This window comes from Brachionichthys hirsutus, chromosome 10 (assembly GCF_040956055.1).
Source record: "Brachionichthys hirsutus isolate HB-005 chromosome 10, CSIRO-AGI_Bhir_v1, whole genome shotgun sequence".
Lineage (NCBI taxonomy): Eukaryota > Metazoa > Chordata > Actinopteri > Lophiiformes > Brachionichthyidae > Brachionichthys > Brachionichthys hirsutus.
The window spans coordinates 3,011,305-3,034,587 of record NC_090906.1 but is presented as its reverse complement, the minus strand read 5'-3'; the positions used below and the strand labels follow the sequence as shown (position 1 = coordinate 3,034,587).

General features: G+C 42.3%; 1 protein-coding gene and 1 non-coding gene across 3 annotated transcripts; both read right to left on the bottom strand.

The window, feature by feature from the left end:
- Positions 1 to 8,190: 8,190 nt before the first annotated feature.
- On the bottom strand, positions 8,191 to 22,483 carry LOC137900083 (prolyl 4-hydroxylase subunit alpha-2-like). Of its 2 annotated transcripts, XM_068744132.1 has the most exons (16): positions 22,368 to 22,483; positions 18,416 to 18,516; positions 17,497 to 17,593; positions 17,264 to 17,415; positions 16,520 to 16,657; positions 14,685 to 14,924; positions 14,084 to 14,280; positions 13,695 to 13,871; positions 12,916 to 12,986; positions 12,218 to 12,317; positions 11,474 to 11,527; positions 10,665 to 10,724; positions 10,532 to 10,597; positions 9,448 to 9,516; positions 8,683 to 8,779; positions 8,191 to 8,329 (listed from the first exon to the last, which is right to left on the bottom strand). In XM_068744132.1, the coding sequence occupies exons 2-16, from the start codon at positions 18,498 to 18,500 to the stop codon at positions 8,259 to 8,261; spliced, it is 1,674 nt and encodes a 557-aa protein (XP_068600233.1). In that variant the 5' UTR covers positions 18,501 to 18,516; positions 22,368 to 22,483; the 3' UTR covers positions 8,191 to 8,258. The 2 variants fall into 2 exon arrangements, with proteins under 2 accessions (XP_068600233.1, XP_068600234.1); XM_068744133.1 differs by lacking the exon at positions 10,665 to 10,724.
- On the bottom strand, positions 19,350 to 19,421 carry trnae-uuc (transfer RNA glutamic acid (anticodon UUC)). Its single transcript has one exon. It is a non-coding gene; the product is annotated as a tRNA-Glu (tRNA).
- Positions 22,484 to 23,283: the final 800 nt, after the last annotated feature.

Sequence of the window (23,283 nt, the reverse complement as noted above, 5' to 3'; positions counted from 1 at the left end):
TGAGTAATTCACTAGGAACAGTCTTCTGATGCTTTCATTGAGACCTCAAAGAAACTTTCCAAGGTGCTCCAGAGGTTTCCCAGTGCCTCCTCTTCCTCATTCTCCTATCAGACAAAAGGGCTTGGGGGGCGGATGGAGGAGGGACAAATTGAGATATGTAAACACTACAATGTGGGCAATCTCAGTTCAATGAAGGCTAATCAATCATTAGTTCTTTAAGGTATTTGAATGATCATAAATGAGCAGTTACAGTTTTAGTTTTCGACTTCATGTTGGTCCTAGATTTCAAAGAAAACTTTGAAATGTGCAGATTTTACAAAAAGTATACTTCACATGTATGTAAATGATAAACCTAACGATTCAGAGTAGAAAAAGTATCAATTTAATACATGAAGACAGATTTTCATCAAAATAATAAATGTAATGGTGCTGAGGAGGTGAACTAGAACTAGAATTATATCTATTCTACATTAATGTATTATTACATGGGCTCAAGAAAACACATTCTTGTAGCAGCAGATTTAGACTGACAAAAAATAATTCTCCATCAGACCCCCTTAGGAGAGCAAGAGACTGACAAAATTATAATAAAGCAAGGTGACATATTATCAATTTTGGGGCTTGGTTATAACATTTCAGACAAACTTAGCAGATAGAATCCTTCTGAAAGCAAAACGATTTTGATGGAGTTCAACTTCAGCACATACATTTCCATTGCTGATCAGTTGTAAAACATCGTGGCAATATTGAGCATGGAGGGATTGGACGGATTTCTCATTTAATATCTAACTAACCACAAAGAAAAACATTAACGACAGCAGAGCCTCTGCATAACCGTATTTTAATAGTATATATATAAAAAATACAATTACGATGAAGAACAACTTTATTAACCTTGTTAATTTGAACCAGAAACTACTTAAAGTGCATCAATTTGCCTTGAATTCAAGAAAATAAAAACCTTATGTAAACTATAAATATTTTTCACCCAACTAATTGAGCCATTTTATACTGAAAAAAAATAATAAAATAAAATAAATAAATAATAATACATTGATACGGACCATTACCTCAGAAGTATAAGATATAAAACATTTTAACATTTTAATCTAGCCTACATTTGTGCTGGCCTGAAACCACCAGTGTGATAAATACTTTCCCAGCAGGTGTGATGTGTGTTAATCAGGTCGGTGCCTCAGCCTCAAGGCCCGGCCGGGCCCTCTGTGGACCAGCCGGGCCCACCGTGGACCAGCATCGACTCGTCTTGTAGCGTCCACAGAGCTCAGTAATGTGCCATCACGTCTTAAGCAAGAAAAACGCACGCACCCGCACGCACGATGTACAGCAGCCAATGCGCGCATCCTGTTGTAGGTGAGGCATAACAGCTGCACAACGCGCACGGCAGCCAAATGCCTGCGTACACTCGCACGCACGCACGTCTGTCTTGTGAACCGCGCACGGCCCTGCATGGCGCTGAAAAGCACCGAGCGGATGCGCAAGCTTCATCTTCGTCATCTTCGACGGTGCAGGCCACGGAGGCTGAGACGATGCGCGCACAAATGAGACACTGCGCGTGTATGCGTAACGTTTAGGCGAGATAAAAATGAAAAAATGAAAAAAAGCGCACTGGAATGAGATGCGACTCAAAGCAGCAGGCCCGCTGGTCCCACTGACTCCCAGTTAACACGACGCGGAACGCTCCACCGGCAGCGTCTCCGAGCAGCTTTCGCGGCCTTACCTCGTAATCGTCGTGCGTGGGATCATCCTCTGCCTGAAACCGTGTCCGAGAGAAATGCTTCTCTGGAAGTCAGCATCAGCAGCAGCCCGTACAATGAAGCGGTGATGGCCGGTGGCGATGATGCTGCTAAGCCCCGCCCTCCTCCCCATGGAGCCAGAGTGAGCTCACTGGCTTCCAGATCATCCGGCTCCGACGCCGCCGCAGGCCAGCAGCGGAGACGCGCCATGACGCGCCATGACGCGCTTCATGGAAAATATTACATTGAAATATATTTGTTTGTTTGTTTTTGACTGCTTATTTGCTAAATGTTAAGTCAACAATTTGTCTCATTAGTTTAATAGTTGCTTGTTTTTTATTCTTGATTATTGCCTGTTGCATTTTCTGTCATTTATAATTTGTAATTTTCCATTTTCCACACACACGTAGGACTCACAGATCCGTCCATTTCACGTAATGGATGCCCATTCTGTAATGATTTTAGTTACTGCTAGTTAACTGCGAATTAATGAAAAACTAGTTGTTTTCGATGGTTTGGACATGTCCAGAGGAGAGACGGGGACGATATCGGTAGAAGGATGCTGAGGATGGAGCTGCCAGGGAACAGGGCTAGAGGTCGACCCAGGAGAAGATACATGGACGTAGTGAGGGAGGACATGAGAGTGGCTGGTGTTGGGGAGGACGATGCAAAGGACAGGGTGAAGTGGAGAAGGTTTTGGCAACCCCTCACGGGACAAGCTCAAAGTACAGTAGTGGTCACCGCTAATCAAATTGAATTAGAGGAGGTTGCGTGTTTTCTTTGTTCACAGCATATCTCAAGATAGAGCCAAGTGGATTTTCAATAAAAGTTTGTGTAATTGTGAAAAAAAACCTAATGCTATAACTGAAGCTCATGAAAATGGGTTGGGGTTTGTCACGGGTTCGTTTCAAAGTCCCGGGAACTTAATAAAATACTTTAACCTTACACCACCTGGGTTATTTTGTGTTTCTCCCCCCCCCCTACTCCCCGAGCCGGGTCGTGACACCCAGATTAAGAGAGGCGGATGAAGATAAAATTATTAGTTAGTATGTTCATCAAGAAGATGAATGAATGAATGAATGATACCAGATGGTCCCTAACAACATGTGTTCTGTTTTACCTTCTCAGGTGTGGATGGATGCTGGAAGCCAGATCTTCTTTTCTTATGCAATTGGCCTTGGGTTCCTAACTTCTCTTGGAAGTTACAACTGTTACCACAATGACTGTTACAGGTGGGCAGACATCTCAATACTTATCCTGCAAGAGTGACTGCTACTACTACTTTACTTTTAGCTCTACCCGTCAGTAAATCAACCTTCTCCACTGAAGCTTTCCATCACGTATCATGAAATGTCTTCCTGCAGTGATGAAAGATCCTTAAGAAGGAAATAAAACCAGTGCAATCGAGTTTGATTTGTTTCATTTTTCTTTCAAGGACTCTTTCTACCTGTGTTTACTGAACAGTGCAACCAGTGTGGTATCAGGGTTTGCCATTTTCTCTGTTTTGGGATTCATGACCTACGAACAAGGACTGGATATTTCAGAGGTTGCAGAATCGGGTGAGTTCTGAATGTTGAGGTGATTGCAGTGAGTCCAAATACTGTGCATAAGAGTGACAAACTGCTTTAATGCTACTACTACTAACACTGTACTTTCGGCTTGTCCCGTGAGGGGTCACCACAGCAAATCAACGTTCTCCCCTTCACCCTGTCCTTTGCATCGTCCTCCCCAACACCAGCCACTCTCATGTCCTCCCTCACTATGTCCATGTATCTTCTCCTGGGTCGACCTCTAGCCCTGTTCCCTGGCAGTTCCATCCTCAGCATCCTTCTGCCGATATAGTCCCTGTGTCTCCTCTGGACATGTCCAAACCATCTTAGTCTGGCCTCTCTGACCTTGTCTCCGAAACGTCTAACCTTCATTGTCGCTCTTATTGTCTCATTTCTAATCCTATCCAACCTGGTCTCTCCCACGGAGAACCTCAGCATCTTCATCTCCACCACTTCTAGCTCCGCCTCCTGTTTTTTCCTCAAGTCGTCCATCATGGCTGTCCTCACCACTGTCTTGTAGACCTTTCCCTTCATCCTCGCTGACACTCTCCTATCACAGAGCACACCTGATACTTTCCTCCACCCGTTCCAGCCTGCCTGCACACGATTCTTCACTTCCTTTCCACATTCTCTCCATCACTCTGCACTGTAGTGCCTTGGTAGTGAGCATGTTTGCACTCCATCTCACTCAATTCTGTTTGGGTAGGTCCAGGGTTGGCATTCATTGTCTACCCTCGTGCTGTAGCCATGATGCCGATGCCCCAGGTGTGGTCAGTGTGCTTCTTCATCATGATCATTTTGCTGGGATTGGACAGTCAGGTACCAGCCGAACTTCCTGAAATTAAATATTCCATGTCCAAATGAATGAACTGACTTCATGTCCTTCTTTGGGTTTGTTCAAGTTTGTTGGTCTGGAATGTCTGATGACATCACTGGTCGATCTGTTTCCAAATTATTTGCGTCAAGGCTGTAGACGTGAGCTGGCTCTGCTGGCTGTCTGCGGTGTCTGCTGTCTGCTCGGATTCTCTCTGGTCACTGAGGTTTGTATTATACAGACAGCTAAAAGCATAAAATCAACTAAAACCAACCCAATCCGGTTAACACTTGGGACGTTACTCAAAGATGGCTGGAGACAGCTAGCCTGGCGTCATTTCAACAGTATCTCCAAAGCACAAAAATTAAATGATAAAAAATTATCAAAACAAAAAACATTAAGGGTAAATACAATTTTTGCTTTTATGTAATTTTAATCAATGCATTGTGTTTTGTTCAGGAGTGGTGTCACTATGTCAAGCCAAGCTAATCACCTGCCTGCTCCTACTTCATAAGTGGTGTCAATTGTGGTTGCTTTATCAGTGTGATGCAAAAATATCTGAAATGTAAAAGTCTACTTCAGAAACATTTAATCTCAGTAGGCAATCGTATTATTGTGCTCGTCTTTGTCACTTTATTGTACATAGGGAGGAATGTATCTGCTCCAGCTATTGGATCATCATGTCTGCAGCGGTACTACCCTCCTCATCCTCTCCCTCTGCCAGTCTGTCAGCATTGGCTGGGTTTATGGTGAGATGCAATCATGTAAAGGCAATATTCTCTTCACGAAACAAGCAGAGCTCTTTTTTTGGGGGGGGGGGGGGGGGGTTCTGGGAAGTTTCAGCCAAAACCCAAATGCAAAAAATCACTGAATGCACATGTGCTCCTCATTTCAACGATAAATTCAACCTTCCCCTTTCCTTTCCATAAAGGTGCAGACCGTTTTTATGGAAACATCACAGACATGATTGGCTATCGTCCCTACCCATTTATGAAGTACTGCTGGACTTACATCACTCCCTTCATGTGTTTTGTAAGTAATAAGTTCCATCATGTGATTGATGTGAAATATTTTTTTTCTCATTGCTTTGTCATGTACTGGAACAGGAATACACACCCACGGGAGAATTATGTGCAGAACAGTACACAGCTGGGAAACCACCACCGTCTGCTGGATATACTTATATATCATTGTAGTACACTTCTATTAACCTGTTCAACACACAAGTTATAATGCTTGCCTTTCAAATTGAACTTTAAAGCCCAGACACACAATCGCATTAGGCCTATGCATGTTTTTTATTTTATTTTCTTCTGCAAAGTGTCATCTCACATTTTAAGAAGTCCCTTATGTGAAGACTTTATGGGAAATAATTTGGTAATTGGGGCTTGCTTAAATAAGTGCGATTCAGTAAAAAAAAAGGAACATGAATCCACTGTCTCCTTCACAGGGCACCTTCATTTTCTCTATCGTCAAATACTCCCCACTGAAGTTTAGTAACTCTTACATTTATCCACTCTGGGCCAACATTCTGGGATGGTTCCTTGCCAGTGTCTCGCTCTCCCTCATCCCACTGTTTGTGCTCCATAAAATACAGCAGGGAGAAGGCAGCCTTCAACAGGTGAGTGATTCTTTCTAAATGAACTATTGTTGAGCAAGTTTGTTTGAAACAAACGTATCCTTTAGGTTAGACCAGCTGATGTCATAATAATCAGTAAAGCTTTTTGGTGATTTTGTGTATAGCCTACATTTTGTGATTGGTACCAGAAAATTTGTTCTGCTGTGAGCTTTTTATAAACAATTTCCAAAAATCGTTGGATTATTTAAAATGCAGCTTCTTTCTTTTCTTTCTTTCTTTTTTTTGCAGCACTTAACTTTTTATGCCTGATTCTGAGTACAGTATGTGCAGGGTTTTATTTAGGATATCTTGGTAATACAATTCCATTCATAAGTTTGCCTGGAATTTCAGTTGAGAAGAAAAGCAGGATTTGTTACTCACAAGACAAAATGTTCTTAAACTTTAAACTGCAGAATATTTCCTCATTGGAGGGCACATCTGGTCCATGCACAAAACCTCTGGTGAGCTAATCCCATTAAAAAAAAAAAAAAGACCAAAATCAAGGATATAGTTGTTCAATTATTCCAAGGTGGTATATCTTGCTAACAGAAATTGATAATAAAGATGAAAAATAGAATATTATGTGGAAAAAATGTTGGTGTTGATTTGAACAAATCGAGAAATATATTTTATCTTGAGCTACAGAGTAAATTTCACCTAAACATGCTTTTGTTGTTGTTGTTGTCACCCTCAGCGATTCTTGTTGCTCTGCCAGCCCTTGGACAACCCAAATATCCAACAAAATACCCTTCCCTCACAGGAACCAGCAGCACCACCACCCACACAGAGGTCAATCCATTATTCCACACTGGGGAAGTCACTGGACGCAAATGAGTTGTTCAGCAGGGGGGGGGGGGTTACAGTACTGATAGTACTCTGAAATATTGGTTCAGAGAACTTAGTTAAGAAACTACTGGACTTGCTTAGTTAATTACTGTAAATGTTTTGCGTAGTAACGCCGCACCTCGTCTTAGAGAGTGATTTTGTACTGCAGTCGTCTAAAACCTGGGGAGCCTACATTTAATCTCTTAAAAGACCACCCACAACAAAGATGATCAACAGTATGCAGGTAAATAAAAGCTTATACATTATGGCGAAGGTACTTGTACACCATGTCTCTACTGGCTCCTCTCCCTCCCTCCCTCCCTCCCTCCCTGTAGATATCTAGTACAGCGGAACCTCGGTTCTCGTCTCACTTTGTTCTCTTTAGCCCTTCATCATGGATCCAAAAGAAAGACAGCAGTACTACTACTGTATACTTGTACTTGTCCAGTATGGGGTCGCCACAGCAAATCAACTTTCTCCACTTCACCCTGTCCTTTGCATCGTCCTCCTCCTCTAAGTGTTTAGAGGAGGAAAGAAACAGGAGATCCACCAGAAACTGAATAGAATAATTTTGTTCCGTTCATTTCCTCATCTGAAAATCCATTTACAGAGAAGTACGGAATAAAATCCCGTCGCTGTAGCAAACCCTACACGCTAGTTAATGTTAGCTTCTTCTCATAGATTGAATGACATTTAATCCAGTAGTTATTACCTAGTGATAACAATTTATTGCATTTCTAGTCATAAAGAACAACAGTAGCTCATCTGTCAAAAACCTCTGGCACAACCAAGCATATACGTTTTTGAAGTCTTTCATGTTTCCGCCTTGTTGGTTTGCTGGAGTCAATCCCAGGTGGCTATGGCCGAGAGACGGGGTACAATCCAAATGAGTCGCCAGCACATCCCGGGGACAACCACACACACACACACACTCATAAAATACGGACTATTTGGTGACCAACTCACCTAAATTGCATATTTTTTGAAGTGGGAAGAAACCGGAGACACTCGGACACGGGGAGAACAAATAAACTCCACAGATATCATTCAAACCCAGTACCTTCTTGCTTTGAGGCAACAGCGCAACCCACTACGCCACCGTGCTGCCCCTATTGGAAGCAAATGGTTATTAAAATATCCACCCAATAGGCTTGCCAACTCCCTAAGAAAGAAATTATGGGCATCCAGTGGGCCTGTGAGGAGTTTGCATGTTCTCCCCGTGTCTGCGTGGGTTCTCTCCGGGTTCTCCGGCTTCCTCCCACCACCAAAGACATGCAACTTAGGTAAATTGATCCCACTAAATTGTCGATAGGTCTGAGTGTGTGGCCTGCGATGAACTGGCGGCTTGTCCAGGGTGTACCCTGCCCCTGGCCTGTTGACTGCTGGGATAGGGTCCAGCACGACTCTGTAATGGACAAAGCGCTTCAGAAGAAGAATGAATGAATGAATAAAATGCTGTAATATAACCTATCCATTCATCCATCATCCACCGCTGATCCGGTGCCGGGTCGCGGAGGCAACGGTCTCAGCATGGAATGCATTGTAGAGAATTGAGTTCTCTATCTTGTGGTTATATAAAGGTGTAGTGAAGGGGGGTCAGTCGTGTGCTCGAGTTTCCGCCATCATCATTTGCAGAATGTCGGCACCTCTGAGCTGAGTATGTGAGTTTTTGCATGTCCCTTGGGTGTGATCGGACTTTAATCCACTTCCGTCAGGCCACAGGGTCGTCTGAACTCTTGACCTCGTTCGTGAATCCACTTATTTGACACTGAGGAAGCAAAAACATGAAACAAAACCACATGAAGCGTTGAATGAATGTCTCTGTGAAAGAATGTATAAAAAGACACTTCCAGTATATTTTTAGTTTGATAATTAGATTTAAACATTTAACTGTCCTCCTGTGATGAAGCTACAACGTTTTGGAGGAAGACTACGGCGCAAAGTATGAGCTTTTCACCAAACCATGTAGTTTTCTTCGTTTTCCAATGTGATAATTAAAAATCTACATTCAAATGTGAAAACGCATTTTGACTACAGTTTGCTGTATGCGTAATTTTTCACATATTGCTAAATGTATAAGTTCAGTCATCATAAGCGCGTTAAACGTGAACATAAACTCACCCCATTTGCTTCCTATCAAGACAGGACAGGCTGCATGTCTGGTTCTGTAGTCTCCTTCCCCACTCTTGAACAGATTGTACCAGAACACTGCCGTGCCCTGCGAAGACAGAAAAGATAGCAAAATCTAAGATGCGAAATATATATATTTTCATAAGGCATCTGCAAGAACAGCGACAACTTGGAGAATTAGATATGATCCTGGCCAACAAATGATTTTCCCTCAAGTGATCGGTTCAGCTTCCCCGTGTCCAGATATTGCGCTCTGGGTCGCATTTATCGGGACAAGGAGGAGAAAAAAGGAGGGAATGGAGGCTGCCTTTGAAAGAAAGAGATAAAAGTACACCAAGCGCAGCATCTTCAAAAGCAGGGCGGAAGGGTGAGCATCTACCCGATGGAAGTAGGATGAGGTGCATCAGGTAGAAATGCTCCGCAGGCTTGACCACTTTCATTTAGTTAATGGTCCACAGACAAAATCATCTTTTGATCAAACTAGTTCAAGGTTCAAGGTTACTTTATTTATTTATTATTAGTTCACAAGAATTTGAATATTGCATAGAGAGCCTCACAATGAGGAAGGATGACTTCTAGTAAAACTAGATGATCTCAGTAGCTTAATCTTAAAACGGATACAAACGCCGCGAGAATTACATCTGTTTCCCAAAAGGCAACAGACCGAGCTGCAGCATAAACACCTGCAGCGCATTAACTTAACTCATTCATTCACATTCTCTCACAGACGCACACAGAAAGTCGCTCTCCCTTTACCTTTCTAGGCCAGATTGCTGCCCCGAAGTCAGGGAATACCGTCGCACCTCCAGCCTCGACGTCGCTCATCTGAAAACAGACAAACACCCTCTGTAGCTTCCTGTTCAAAACACCCCAAGAAAGGGCAATAAAAAAGACGTCTTTCAAAGCATAGCAAGAGTCAACATACAAAAGAAAATGTTTCCATTAATATGACAAAAATATAGTAATAATTAATTCTGAATACTTTATTACAGCAACTAATAATTAAAATCTGATGGTTCTCTATGCTGTGTAACATCAGATAAAATGACTGCTTCATGAGTGGATTATGTCCATTGTGGACATCTTTACACAGCAGCGGAGAATTAGAAAGTTACTTCCAGAACAACAAATTCAAATTCTTTGAACAGCTTTTACAGAAGAAAATCTTCATGCAATGCTGTAGCGTGCGCATTTCATCTTTTATTTTATTATGACTTTTATATTTACTGCAGTGTCGCCATAATTCCTAATGAAGGTTTCTTTAAATGCTGTCCATTTATATTCTTTCCATTTTGCATGATATGACATTGTGATGAAGCACATCGACATCATGCGTCTTGATCAAATATGAACCATTTCGGTTGCATATCTCACATAACAGTATTTTCTTGGTATTAGTAACGTTGAATTTTGGATCCTTCGGGGTTAGCAGAGTTTATTTAATGAAGCCGAGTCTAAATCTGCGCGTTAACAAGGGATCTTCGACACAACTCACAGCATGCACCGGAACTGACTGGCAGCACTGACAGAATCCTTTGATCTTCTGTTCTGTCTTCTATTTATCTATGAAGTCTCTCAGTCATCTCGATGATGTGCGATTAATCATGCACAGTTTTTTTGAATATAATATCTCCTGTTGTACATTTTGACCTTTGGGACAGTGACTCTACGCCTCAGGCCAGTTAGCAAACTATGAAAGTGAATCAATTCGAGCTCAAGATTGATCCAAACCTTATGCATTCGCCCATGCAGCTACAACAAACGAGGGATGGGGTGGAGCTTTCAGGCCGTTGCTGTGCAGCCAGCCTACAACTACCGGCGACTGGATCCACATACTTACATAGTTCAAAAAAGTCGCCACGCGATTTCCAGTGCCTAATCTTTTGAAAGCATCAGGCTCATCTTTCTACAAAGATAAAATTCAGCAATGAAAATACGTGATGAAAATGACAGGCACAGACACACGTACTTACATAGTTTAAGAATGTTGCAAGTCTATTTCCATCGACCTTGAGGTTGCTGTCAAAAGGGCGCTGCAACAGATGTTTAAAACATTTAACCCGTGACCACAAAGACTATTGGAGCCCGCCTTAAAGGGAAAATAATACTAGCCCTGAGGTGGAACAGCATTTCATCCCCAAGTAGTTCCATTTGTTGTTTTAGACGAGATGAGCTTTAAATATAAGCATATCATGCAATTACAAGAGAGAGAGAGAGAGAGAGAGAGCGTGCAGCTATATATATATCATGTCATCAGTCATGAAACCATGGCTCAGTAATATAATGAAAAAAAATGTACCTTTTAAAATATATTTTAATTCTGCAGCACAATTTCTGACAGCCACACATGTAGTACAAAGTACACTGCCAGGCCAAAATGAAAAACAGAAAAGAGTCACCAACTGCATTTAACTATGTAAGAAAATAGTTAAGAGCCTTCCACTGGATTCAAAATTAGAAAGTTTGCCATCACCAATATGTAGAAATATTCATCAATAGCAGAAGTAAGTTTAATAGCAAAAGGCAGAGCATTTTCACACACAATGCAAAAAAAAAAAGAAGAAAAGTCAAGGAATTGACACTAATCAAATGTGTAGCCTTAAGAAGAAGAAAAAATAAGGAAATCTAAAACATTCTGAGCATCTTTGGGGTGTGTCGAAGACTTTGCAGAGCACCCTCAATCTTCCATCATTACATCCAAGATCTTGGCCAAATCAATAAAGCAGGGAGGCGTCCAGGAGATACCGAGCAAGTAAGTGAACTAACTACTAAGTGAACTCACCCTTGAGAAGTCATAATGTGGCTCATACTGTCCTCCAACTCCATAGTTAGCAACCTGTTCAGTTGGGTGATTTGAAGGGGGGGGGGGGCAAAGGTGAATAAAAATTAATTATGCAGTGCGATGTATGAGTGCTGACACCAATTGACCCTTCTGTGACACGCCTCCTCCGACCCCCCCCCCCCCGCAATGCGACAGAGGGGTCAATCCGACACTATGTGACCAAAATGGATGAAAAGATTTCAATGGCAAAGCTGACAGAACTTCCAGTTGATTTCTCCGTCAGGTATTTCATCGATAGCAAATATTTCGCTGAGGAGCACGCAGGGGGGCTTTACACATTTCTTCACTCAGTTTGATGTTTGTTTGTTTTTGTCAAAGAACGCCGGAATCTAGGTTTGTTTGTCGGAGGAAGCAATTTGCCTTAAAAATGTACACATGCACGTGTCCGCCAAGACATCACGTGTAGCGTCATGGTTGGTCTGCTAAATCATGTGGGTGTGTTTTAAGGAAAGGTCAATTCGCATGCTAAATCCTTTTGATCCCTTCAAAAGGCTCGCTTCTGTAGAGTGGTCACAATGAAATCATGCGTCTGTGATTCTTGTGGTGTTTTTATTTATTCTTCATTTTCTGTCATACTTTTAAATGTTATTATGAGTCTCTCTTCATTTTTTTTTTAAATGCTGTCAAATGTCCTGGTAGTTTGCATCCTGATATTGTGTCATTTTATAGCATGTATTCCATTACCTGAAGCAACTCTGCAGTATCTACTGTGAGACCAGAGATGTCTGCTATTCTCTGATTGACTCTGGCAATAACAGGGTCATCTTCTTCTTCCAACCAGGCACTGAAAAAATACAATAATGTGTCATTACATCATGCAGTTTTGATTTCTTTCGGCAGCGCATTCCAAATGTGTATCCCTTCAACGGAACAAAGATGACTGACAGAATGCAGTTTGGTGCAGAGCCGTCCTGCATACTGGATTTGTAGGCAGTTTATTTACAATTTTTATTCGCCTTCCTGACAATTTTCAGAAACCAGATTTGTTCTGGAGACTGCGAAGATTCAAAAGAACAACTGAAGTTTAGACAAAACTAAATGTATCAGTTCAGCGGCACACACAAGGAGGATCTTAGTCATCAATTTTCAAGTTGGCGAAGACATTTGAGCTGAAATTTCCTCAAGGAAAAGTAGGTAACCACATACTTTTATTTCATTGTCTGGAAAAAACAGTATATTACAGTGGTTTAAAATAAACAGGTATGTTTTAGCAAGGGCGGGTCAGGAATTTTTATTTCTATTTTTTTAAAGCAAGAATCACTATAAATATTCCCTGTAAATGGTTGGAGGATCATATTTAAAGCTACAAAATGTGTTAGTAATGAATAATTGCAAAACTGGGATGGGATGTACCCAAGGAACCTTTCTTCTGAATAAATTACCTTTTTGACACTCTGTAGTTGGCTGTAGTCAGGACGCCTGTTTTGGGGTCGCGGACAGTAGCTCTGGCAAGCTTGAAACACAGAAACAAAGACAGTGCAAAAACAAAAAACATTGTTGTCATAAATCTTGCACTTCGCAATTAATCTACCATTTAACATGTTTTCACACTTGGGTATATGCAGTTTTACAAAAGAAAACTATATTTATTCTCACAAGTGGCTTTTCCTCCAAGTCCAGATGCCTTTAGTCAACACAGAACTACAATGGATGACTGAGCATCTTCACAGACAATATAGTGACTTGTACATGAGCCCACCTCAGGAAAACATCAGTTAATTTGCCTTTGCTCTGTACAATTTATTTTCACTGTGTTCTTGTTTCAACAGGCAGCAGTGGCGGATTTATTTATATGGGTAAAACATTGGCTTTTTGGGTGCATCAATTTAACATACAAAATATAGGACGTTGCTGTAACAGCTGTGGGATCCAGGCTGAAGTAATGGAAAAGTACAATATTAAAACTTAACAAAAAAAATAATCTACTTGCTTTTTTCATTCTGATAAAACATAATAACTTCCTCCATTAAATTAGACCATTAAACATATTTTTAGTCCTATAAAAAATAAATTCACAAATACCATGGCTATATTTTATTTATAAAAATATTTTTTTATTGGATAGCTGTCACACCACTGGCCGACATTACACCCAAAATCCTCCTTCAAATCATATACAAGCATAGAATGCAGCGCCACGGGGAAAGCCTTCTCCCCTTACCTTGGGTTTTGCCAGTTCTTTAATCTTCTCAATCTCGCTGTCTAACAGGGCATCCAGATAGCGCACTATGTGGGGACTGTCCCACTCATCCTCCTCCTTCATGGGCTTCAGCAGGAGACGAGGATTCATCCTGCCATTCTGGTAGCGGCAAAACAAGCGGCTGCGCCTCGCTTCATTCTAAAGATAGCGTAAAAAGCATTTTGAATCATTTACATATAAATATTTATATTAATCACACCAGTAAAATAAGACCCCCAAAAATGGGTTAAAAAAACTTCAGAATTTAGTTTTAAAACTGTTAAACGTTCCTTCTCCTCTCACCAACGGCTGTTCCTCCTTAAGTGCAGCCGCATTCTGAGCAGAGCAGTGTTTTCCTCTCCATGTCTTACCATTTTGAGCCCCTCTCCTCGACAGAGCGCTTCATAGGTCTCCCTCTCTGGGAGATGGTCTTTGGGTCTCGTGTACGTTCCCAACTGGATCGGCTCCTCGGAGGCAGGCTCGTAGGCCTGGCCCATCTCATCGAGTTGCTTGGAGAGTAACTTCTCAAAATAACGGAGGTTCCCTCCTGCCCTCTGGTGGCTGGAGTCTGTCAGTAATAGAAAGGTTCCGTCAGAATAAAGTATTGAATATCTACTCATCTGGAAGGAAGTCATCAATACTTTTTAAACTTAATTGGCCCTTTACAGACCAATAAGTGTATCATGTATTATGTTTTTAATTACACAGATCTGATCTGCATTACACCGTCTAGCCCAGCTGTTCCAGTTCTGCCCCAGTCTTCTGTTTCTCTGCATTCATATCAAGTAATTATCTGCTGCCCTTCTTTGATTCTAATGCGTTATACTTTTGGTAAGTTATCATTGTCTCTAACAAAAGAACACTTTGATTCCACCTACTGCTCTTCTATTAATTAGAGAAGGGTGCTGCTTAAATATACATCAAAAGTACTATTTCAAAGTAAAAAAAATGTCTTTACACCTTGCATCTTACCAATAGCCACAAGCCGCCGCGTCAGTTCAATGGCCCGCGGGAGGTCTCCCATTTGGTAAACGGAGTAGCTGAGGTAGTCCAAGATGTCGGCCTTGGAAACCGCAGCTTCCTCCCCAGAATCCAGCTGCTTTAAAGACTGCTGCATCCACAGCACAGCGTGGTAATAGTCTGCGTCATTATAAGCCGTCTTCCCCAGGTCAAAGCAGTCGTCCACTGTCAGCAGGGCATTAGAGTGAACACCTGGGGGGGCAAGGGGGTGTACAGAATTTAAATACTGGCGTTACTATGCTCTGATGTGATGTCACTGGGACCTGCAACTGAATCCAAGTGAATACCCACAAATGAAAAATTATTCATACCTTCATTTAAAAAAGAAAAGAAAAAGAAAACATGTACAGTTTGATTTCTGACATGATGCAGACAGCAATGCATGGAGAGGAAGGTCAAGGCTCTTGCTGCTGTGACGTTCTTGAACCATTTTTTCTTCCTGGCAGGGCGTATTATCCTCCTGAAAGAGGCCACTGCCATTAGGGAATACCGTTTCCATGAAAGGGGGTTCATGGTCTGCAACGATGCTGAGGTAGGTGTTGTTGTGCCTCGTGGTCCAAGAAATGAAGCAAGGCCTATCCTGCTTTACCGAGCCTCGGAGGCCTTACAAGAAGATTTAAAGCCTGATAAAGTCAGAAAGCAAGAACAATGGGAGCAAAAAGGGAGATTCCATCTCCCAGACATGGTATGTTGCCCCTGGGTAATAAACTATTTGCCCTCATTGGGTGAGCGCCCTTAAAAACCTTCCCTGTGGAGTCACCAAGGGAATATAAGCTGGAGCTCCAGAGGCATTCTCTCAGACTCAGTGAGGCCCTGTGCCATTTTTCAGCATGAACGAGTGTTTCACATTGGGAACGCCCTCGGCTTGACCTCGTCAACAGATCCTGTTGCATTCTGCCTGCCAGGATTGTCTGGAACGAAGCATGTCAGTGCCCGCCAGGACGGACCTCTATGAGTCAGCGGAGCACTCTGCCAACAGAGATCCTTTCACGTACAGCATTCAAACTTTATGAACACTAAACTCAATAATAGCTAGAAAAGCAAGTTTATCCCCAGAACTAAAAACCGGGATGAATGAGTGAGCGTCTGTTCGTCTTGGATCTGAGGAACAGACAGGAGGCGGAGCTAGAAGTGGAGGAGATGAAGATGCTGAGGTTCTCCTTGGGAGTGACCAGGTTGGATTAGAAATGAGGCAATAAGAGGGACAGTGAAGGTTAAACGTGTTGGAGACAAGGTCAGAGAGACCAGACTTTGATGGTTTGGACATGTCCAGAGGAGAGACAGGGACTATATCGGTAGAAGGATGCTGAGGATGGAGCTGCCAGGGAACAGGGCTAGAGGTCGACCCAGGAGAAGATACATGGACGTAGTGAGGGAGGACATGAGAGTGGCTGGTGTTGGGGAGGACGATGCAAAGGACAGGGTGAAGGGGAGACGGTTGATTTGCTGTGGCGATCTCTCAGGGGACAAGCTGAGAGTACAGTAGAAAGAAATAAAACTTTATTCTAGTCATTGCTACACTGCAAGCACACAATAAAATTATCTTTACACCCCTGGAAGCAACCACAAACATGCAGGGGCCCTAGCATGCGGAGAGGGAATAGGGTATAGGCGCCTCCATTCCTTGCTCAAGGGCACCTCGGCAGTGCTCTGGAGGTAGACTGGCCCCTCTCCAGCACACACGCCACATTTGGTCTGGGCTGGGACTCGTACCAGTGAACCGGTGGACTTCAGCCAGCCCACTATGCCGCCCAGTCGTCTCTAAAGCGATCACTTCACAGGGTTACCTGGCAGTTTTCCTCTGGAGAAAGCCTCAGAATCCAGTTTGTACGTATCCTGAAGACGCATCAATGCCTTGGCTGCACCCGTCTCGTCCTCTTCGTCCGGGAAGTACTGTCTGTGTGTGGACATGTTGGAAATGAAACCTGGAGAGGATGCAGGAAAACATTCCCAGGAATATAAGGAAGACGTTGAGGCCGAAAAGAGTCAATTAATGACTAACTAAACGAATGATTACATTTATCATGTTAATAATGTTCTGTGCTTTGTAAAAACTCAGTTATATTTTTACCGTTACATTTGGTTAAAACAAAAAACTACATTTACAGCAAATGCATGGATCTCTGTGTTATTTGAATTTTATTTTTTACATTCTCTCATTTAACTAGACTCTAGAAGTACCACAGTCTTCATGAGAATGTAGTAAACCTACCAGAATCATTGGAGAACATGCCTTCAATAAGTGTGAAGGAGATACAGCATTTCATTTATCATTGGATTTCACACTATTTTAAAGGGAACGTCTCATATCTGCATCTTTACTTGTGATGGGGTGCACAGTAAAGCACATTCCATGCAAGCTGTCTCTGCATGCTATGGTAGGAAATGTACTTGTACCCGCTCCAAGCATCACTCCAAGAGAAGCAGGTATGCAGCGCGGATGTTCTAAAAGTCAGTTTGTGCAAATGAAGTCTACATTTTATGCCATCACACAAAATAGCTCCTCCTGCCCGTTCCTCTCCTGCCCTTACCATCGGAGGGGTTCTGCAGCACCAGGCTCTCCAGTTCAAGCCACTCGGTATTCAGTCTCTTCATCAGTTTGTAAGCGTTTACCGGGTGGCCCAGGTAGCCCTCTGGGTCAGAGGTCGACACTCTGGTCAGGGCGTCCAGCTTGTTGGCCCAACTATGAAACAGACAGTCTTCATTGACTGACTATTAAATTACTATCAGTGCCAAAGGTCAAGCCGCAGTCTTCAAGCCTCACCTCTTGACCGCAGCGAGTTTGAGCTCCTCGGCTTTGATGTATTCTCTCAGAGAATGGACGAGGTCTTTCTCTGCGTAGATGAGGTCCGTCATTTGGCCTGCGGTAACACAAAGACACCGTAGGTGAGGGAAAGGGGTCACTGATGATCCAATCAGTATTGGATCATAGACACGGGACGCCCTTTAATGTCTGCCAGGAAGTGACAAAAAAAAAAACACGTGTATTTCTTTGTTTACTGCTCAGAGATCCGCTATTTTTTAATTAACTGTAACTTCAAGCACTAAAATAGCAAGAAGCCTCTCCCTTCTTATGAAAGGGGGGGGGGGGGAGGTTTCTCAGACACAAGCCAAAACCTTAAAATAATTCTGACATAATTATACAGTAAATCTGTTCTCCACTGAAAATTAAGTAAAAAATATATTCTCCTCCACAATCTGCAGGGTCATGATTGCAGTAAATTACAATGACATGTTAATCTATTAGCCTTTGGGGAGATGACTCAAATAATTCCATGAAACAGTCGGGTCAATGGAAGAGGAGTAATAAAACACTTTTTATTTTTACTGTTGAGCTCATTGGAGGTAGCTGGCTTCAATCTGGGTTAGGTGATGATTAGAACTGTCACCAAACAGAGCGATGATGTACTTTTAAAATTACTGTACTCTAATGCTTGATACTTTCATGGCTAGCTCCTCTCTCCGATGTGATCTAGCCTCAAACGAGCGGCGTCATGTTTAACCCACACCCACAGTGTGTTAGCTCATAGCTCTGGTTCTACCTGAAGTAGAAATATAACAAGGGGATCATTAGATTAGTATTAAAAATAAAAAATAAAAGTGGGGGGGGGGGGGGGGGTCTAAAACCACTCATGCTGCAAATATTTCCATTACAAACAATGAAAAGCTTTTTTAAAACCTACTTATGGAAGTGAAGATATCTGCTTGTGTACTGCAGCAGCAGCAGCACAGCAGAGCCCAGAGAGTATAAGAGAGGTGCTTCCCCATTCTGTCGTTCAACAACCTGCAAAGGAGAGAGAAGAAAAATCACTTTATGCCACCCGAGTTTAATCAAAGCCAATGTCCATGCAGCAGAACATTAGTCTTAAGCCACAACATTATAGCAGTTTAAAATAGATTTGTGTGCGAACACTCACAAAAAGGTGGATACACGCATTTAAAATGGTGAAATAAGAAAAAATCCTAAATACTATTTATATTGGGGTTGTTGTTGTTTTTTACAGTGCAGTTTGATATAGATATTACTGAAAGGAAATCAATAATAAAAGACACGCTTTGTTCCTGCCACACATTGCATGCTGGTACAACGATATCCAGTGTGTTTACTACAGAGAGACATGCTGTCACAGATTCTAGCGCCGCTTATCACTAAGGAAGAGCAAAATTGACAAATAGATATTTGATGTAATTTAACATTCTGTCTCAGATTATTAAGGGTATGCTCTTATATGGACAAAGAGTCTCTGGAATCTGGATTCCGGCGTTTCATTCAGACCCATTGTTGCAGGTTTAGACAGTAAACTCCACCTCCGAGCCAAGCGGCCTGCAGTACAAACATTTGTGTGAGAAAGCTTTGCTCTGAAGAGCTCAGCGGATTCAGGCCTGGTACTGAAATCCTACAGTCAAACTGTTTATTGAAAGGTGAAATAGTTTAAGAACAACAGAACAACGGTAACTCGGCCACAGAGCACGTGAAGTCACCGACAATGACGCACATAGTGGTTCACAGTAATCATTAAATTGGCTTCTGTAGTTGAGAGAATCAGAACATGCCAAACGCAGGCCTATGAGGAGATGATGAAAGCGCCTCGTACGCAATTCACCAACAAACAGTCGTTCCCATACCGGGAGTCAAACCCAGGCCGCCTGGGTGAAAACCAGGAATCCTAACCGCTGGACCATATGGGACGTACTTCAAACGTCCTCTGGAATTAACGGCAGCACCAAAAAAAAAAAAAAAAGAAGCGTGGCGGGAGCTTTATTTGATGGTTTCCAACGTGCAGCGGCTGCATGCAAGGCTGACATTAGGTGAAGTGGTTCAAGGCATGCCACCACTGGATTGTGGAGCAGAGGAAAACGTTTTGTGTAGGAAGTCAAATCACACTTCTCTGTCTGAAAGGCCGATGGATGAGTTTCGCAAATGCCAGAATCGCATTGAGCCAACAGTGAATTCTGGTGGAGGAGAGATATCGCCACAGTATGGTGTTTTTTTTGGGGGGGGAGGGGGTTGGGCTTGACCCCTGAGTGAAGGCAAAACATAATGCTTGTACTGCAGCAATGGCGGGTTCTTCTGGATCTAGATCCATAGATTTTGAAGATACAACAAATCCGTTTGCCCACTACTAATTCCACAGTATCTTGGTAAAGACCAGCATAAAAAGAACCTCCTTTGTGGAGGTAACGAGAGAGATATTATTGACAGGCTCCAAAAACTAAATTGTTTTGTTGTGAAAATTTACCTCGATTTCAACTGGATCTGTTTCCTCTGGTATTAAAGATAAAACAAATCCGTTGTGGAATCGACTCGGCTAGAAGATGATGCTTGTTAGAAACCTCTAACTCTAATATTAAATGCACAGCAGACCGAAATGCAAGTGAACCCCCCATTGTTTTTGTAAAATCTTGATAATATCCACAATCTGGATCCGGATAATATTTGGTGATAAAATAGCCCACCCTAAACAATTGTTCCAAATTCCATAAACATTGGTCAATAATCAACCGAGATATTAAACAAATTCTGAAGCTCCGTTTACTGCAATGTTAAAGATTTCAAAGTGATCTAGAATCTTCTGGATCATCACCAAAATGTTATCATCTGTTCCTGGTAACATTCCAAACATTTCTTAAAAAATTAACCAAGCTCCGTCTGGAATGTTTTGAGTTAAGTTGCTGACAGACAGACCGACCGACAAACAGCAGCAAAAACAGAACCTCCTTGGCGGAGGTAATTATTTCTGGCTTTACTGTGATTTTCCTGTCAGGTGTCACCACATTTTCCAGCAACATAAGTTGTTTGGACTTTCTCCTTTTATAGAGTCAACACTGGAGTTGTCAAGGTAGGCCTAAACATTGGCGTATAAGACTGGGTTGCCTGCCAAACATTAATAACAGCCTTGTTAAGGTCGTTCAAGTGAAAAGAGATCCCCCGCCCAACTGGAGTTCATCTATTTCTGTTTCACCACATCACTACTAAGTAATGATGGCGTGCTGCCTGCGTTAAGTCCACACACGCTCATAAATGTAGGCACACACACCTCTGCATCATCGTGTAATCAAATACTTCAAAAACACAAATGGGGCAAATGCCAAAAGAACTGACAGAAGAGTAATGAGTGAGTTTTAATAAGTTTAATCAAGAAGACAACTTTAAAGGAGACATATTATGAAAAACTCACTTTCCCCATGTTTCGACACTATTGTTGCTGTTTTTGGGTCATTATCGACCCGAAAACAGCCAAATAAACCATCAAGTGAATCCTGCATAGTTCTGTTATCACCTACTGGCAGAAATCTCGCCCCCTATGATGTCACAGAGGGCAAACGTGCACAACATGTGTGTGCACATGCATGCACATTCATTGCTTGCAGGCAGCTGCACGTATGCTCGCAATTAACTTAATTTCACAGAGCTGTTTGAGACAGAATAGAGGGACGGACAAAAACCTTTACAGATATTTCATACAAGTGTCTGAGAACTGCGATACCTTGTGCAAATCACACTGAATTCTATAAGACAAAGGCTAAAAATGACAAAAGCTCTTATAATTCGTTTGGTTTTTTTAAGTGTTGTGTTATAAACTCATGCTATTATCCAGTATTATAATGACAATGTGAAATATCAAGTCTCTTAGTCTCTAAAATGAATTGTGCCGCTGTAGAGCAGTTGTTTCCCATCTTCCCAATTATTCTAGCTTTAGGAACAACTGAGATGATGCAACACTATCATAATCTAGTCTGTTAACTTGGGCTAAAAACACCTTTGTAACAATCCTGGGACAGAGGCTTGTTTCATTTACAAGCCCCGGCCCCAGAGAGCTCACCTCCGCCTGGCTTTTCTTTTTTTTTTTTTTTTGTGCAAAGGTATGGATGGAAGCACCCATGAGAGTGTCTTCTGCATTAAATAGAACTGTGTGTGCAGGTGTAGGCGCGTGTCTCAGGTCTCATCACAGTCCAATCTTGATGTGAAAACATCTGGATCAAGATTTTAACTCTGCAGCGAATTTTGCACACACAAGAAAAAGCATTTCATTCAGTCGATGTTGTTTTTTCACGTGGTCATTTATTTCTTTTCTATAACAATGCGTACAGGAAATAGAAGACGACAAGCTCATAGGTCGTGGAGCATCCCGGAATAGTCGGGAACGCTGATTGGCTTTCAGGAGGTGACGATGTTCAGGTAAGGTCAAAAGGAAGGTGAACCTTGAAACAAGAACTTCCATCTGTTACGTGAACGTCGCACGGGACGTCGACTCGACACAGTCGTTTCTAGAAATTCCCAATTTCCTGCGCGCCGAGGTTTCCAATACGCGCGTCTCCGCCGTTCGTAAACGAATGTGCGTGATTAGTAACGTCGCCTGAAACGCGCCGGAACAGAGTTTCCAAACTTATTTTTTTCTTTGAAAGCGTCGCGCCGTATCACAGAATTTCGTTATCAACGCACAAAACATGCCGCGGGGGGGGGGGGGCACGCAGCTTTCCAAAAGAGACGCGTCACTATCGCTTCATCCTCTTCGTCCAAAAACGCGCCGCAGCATGTTCGGTAAAAAAAAAAACGGGGGCGCGACCTCGAGCCTCGGCGCGTTTCCAAATGAGAATGTGAACTACGGGGGTTCATATTTATCGTTACCTTACCTTCAGCCTCCTGCGTCACGGCCGCGTTATTCATGGAGGACTTTCACTCCACGCTCCCGAGGTTGAGTCGGACCAGGAGAGTGCGTGTTCGTGTGCGTGTGCGTGTTCGTGTTGGTCGCTGCCACGTACAGAAACCTCCCGTCCAGATGCTGTAATGCTTAGAGTAGATGCGCAGAGGAATTAATGGTACGCATGTTGCATCCAACCTGCTGCTGGAATTCTCAGCAGGAGAATATTAATAATAATAATAATAAAGAAATAAGAGTACATAATGTTAGGTTTCCTTTTATGAATCCATTTTCTTGTCGATGAGGAAACCGGAGGGGAGAGCATAAACGCTGACACAGATGGGATTTGAACCCGATACCTTCTATGTGAGGCGACGGAAAGAAGCCTATCACCTTCCACAGACAACGGACTTATTCCAAGTAAAAAGAAAACTATAAATAATTTACAGACAAATAGGATGTGTCTTTATTAACTTGCTATAAATCAATATAAAAATATCCCTGTCAATGAGAACATCTGCTCCACGACTCCAGGTCGGTGACTGACAGTGAACATATTTAAATCTGAAGTCTACAGATCCTATCCCAGTATTTTTTGTGCATGCTGGTGCACGAACAAATAGGTGCTATTCGCCGCAAGATGGAACTTTGCCCGGAAATCTTCACCTACATTTGCAAAGTATGTTTTTTACATAAACAATTAGTGGATAATATTCAGATGTTGAAATAAATGTTCTCAAACAGGGCCATTGCTGTTGTTGTGTGGCAGTAGCAGTAATGATGGGCTGTTTTATATGATGCATTATTATGGCCTGTTTCATACACACAGTAGAACGTTTAATAAAACTGTCTGTCCTAGTAGAGATTTCTGTTTCAGCAAGGCCCCTATGGATGGAAAGCTTCTCCTC

Bases quoted from the DNA above. Each gene is read 5' to 3' on its own strand.
- LOC137900083 (XM_068744132.1), bottom strand. From the start codon at position 18,500: ATGGGGAAGCACCTCTCTTATACTCTCTGGGCTCTGCTGTGCTGCTGC. The intron at 17,416-17,496 runs GTGAGGCTTGAA...TCTGTTTCATAG, and splicing joins AAACTCGCTGCGGTCAAGAG to TTGGGCCAACAAGCTGGACG. The intron at 11,528-12,217 runs GTAATGGAATAC...CCAACTGAACAG, and splicing joins ATACTGCAGAGTTGCTTCAG to GTTGCTAACTATGGAGTTGG.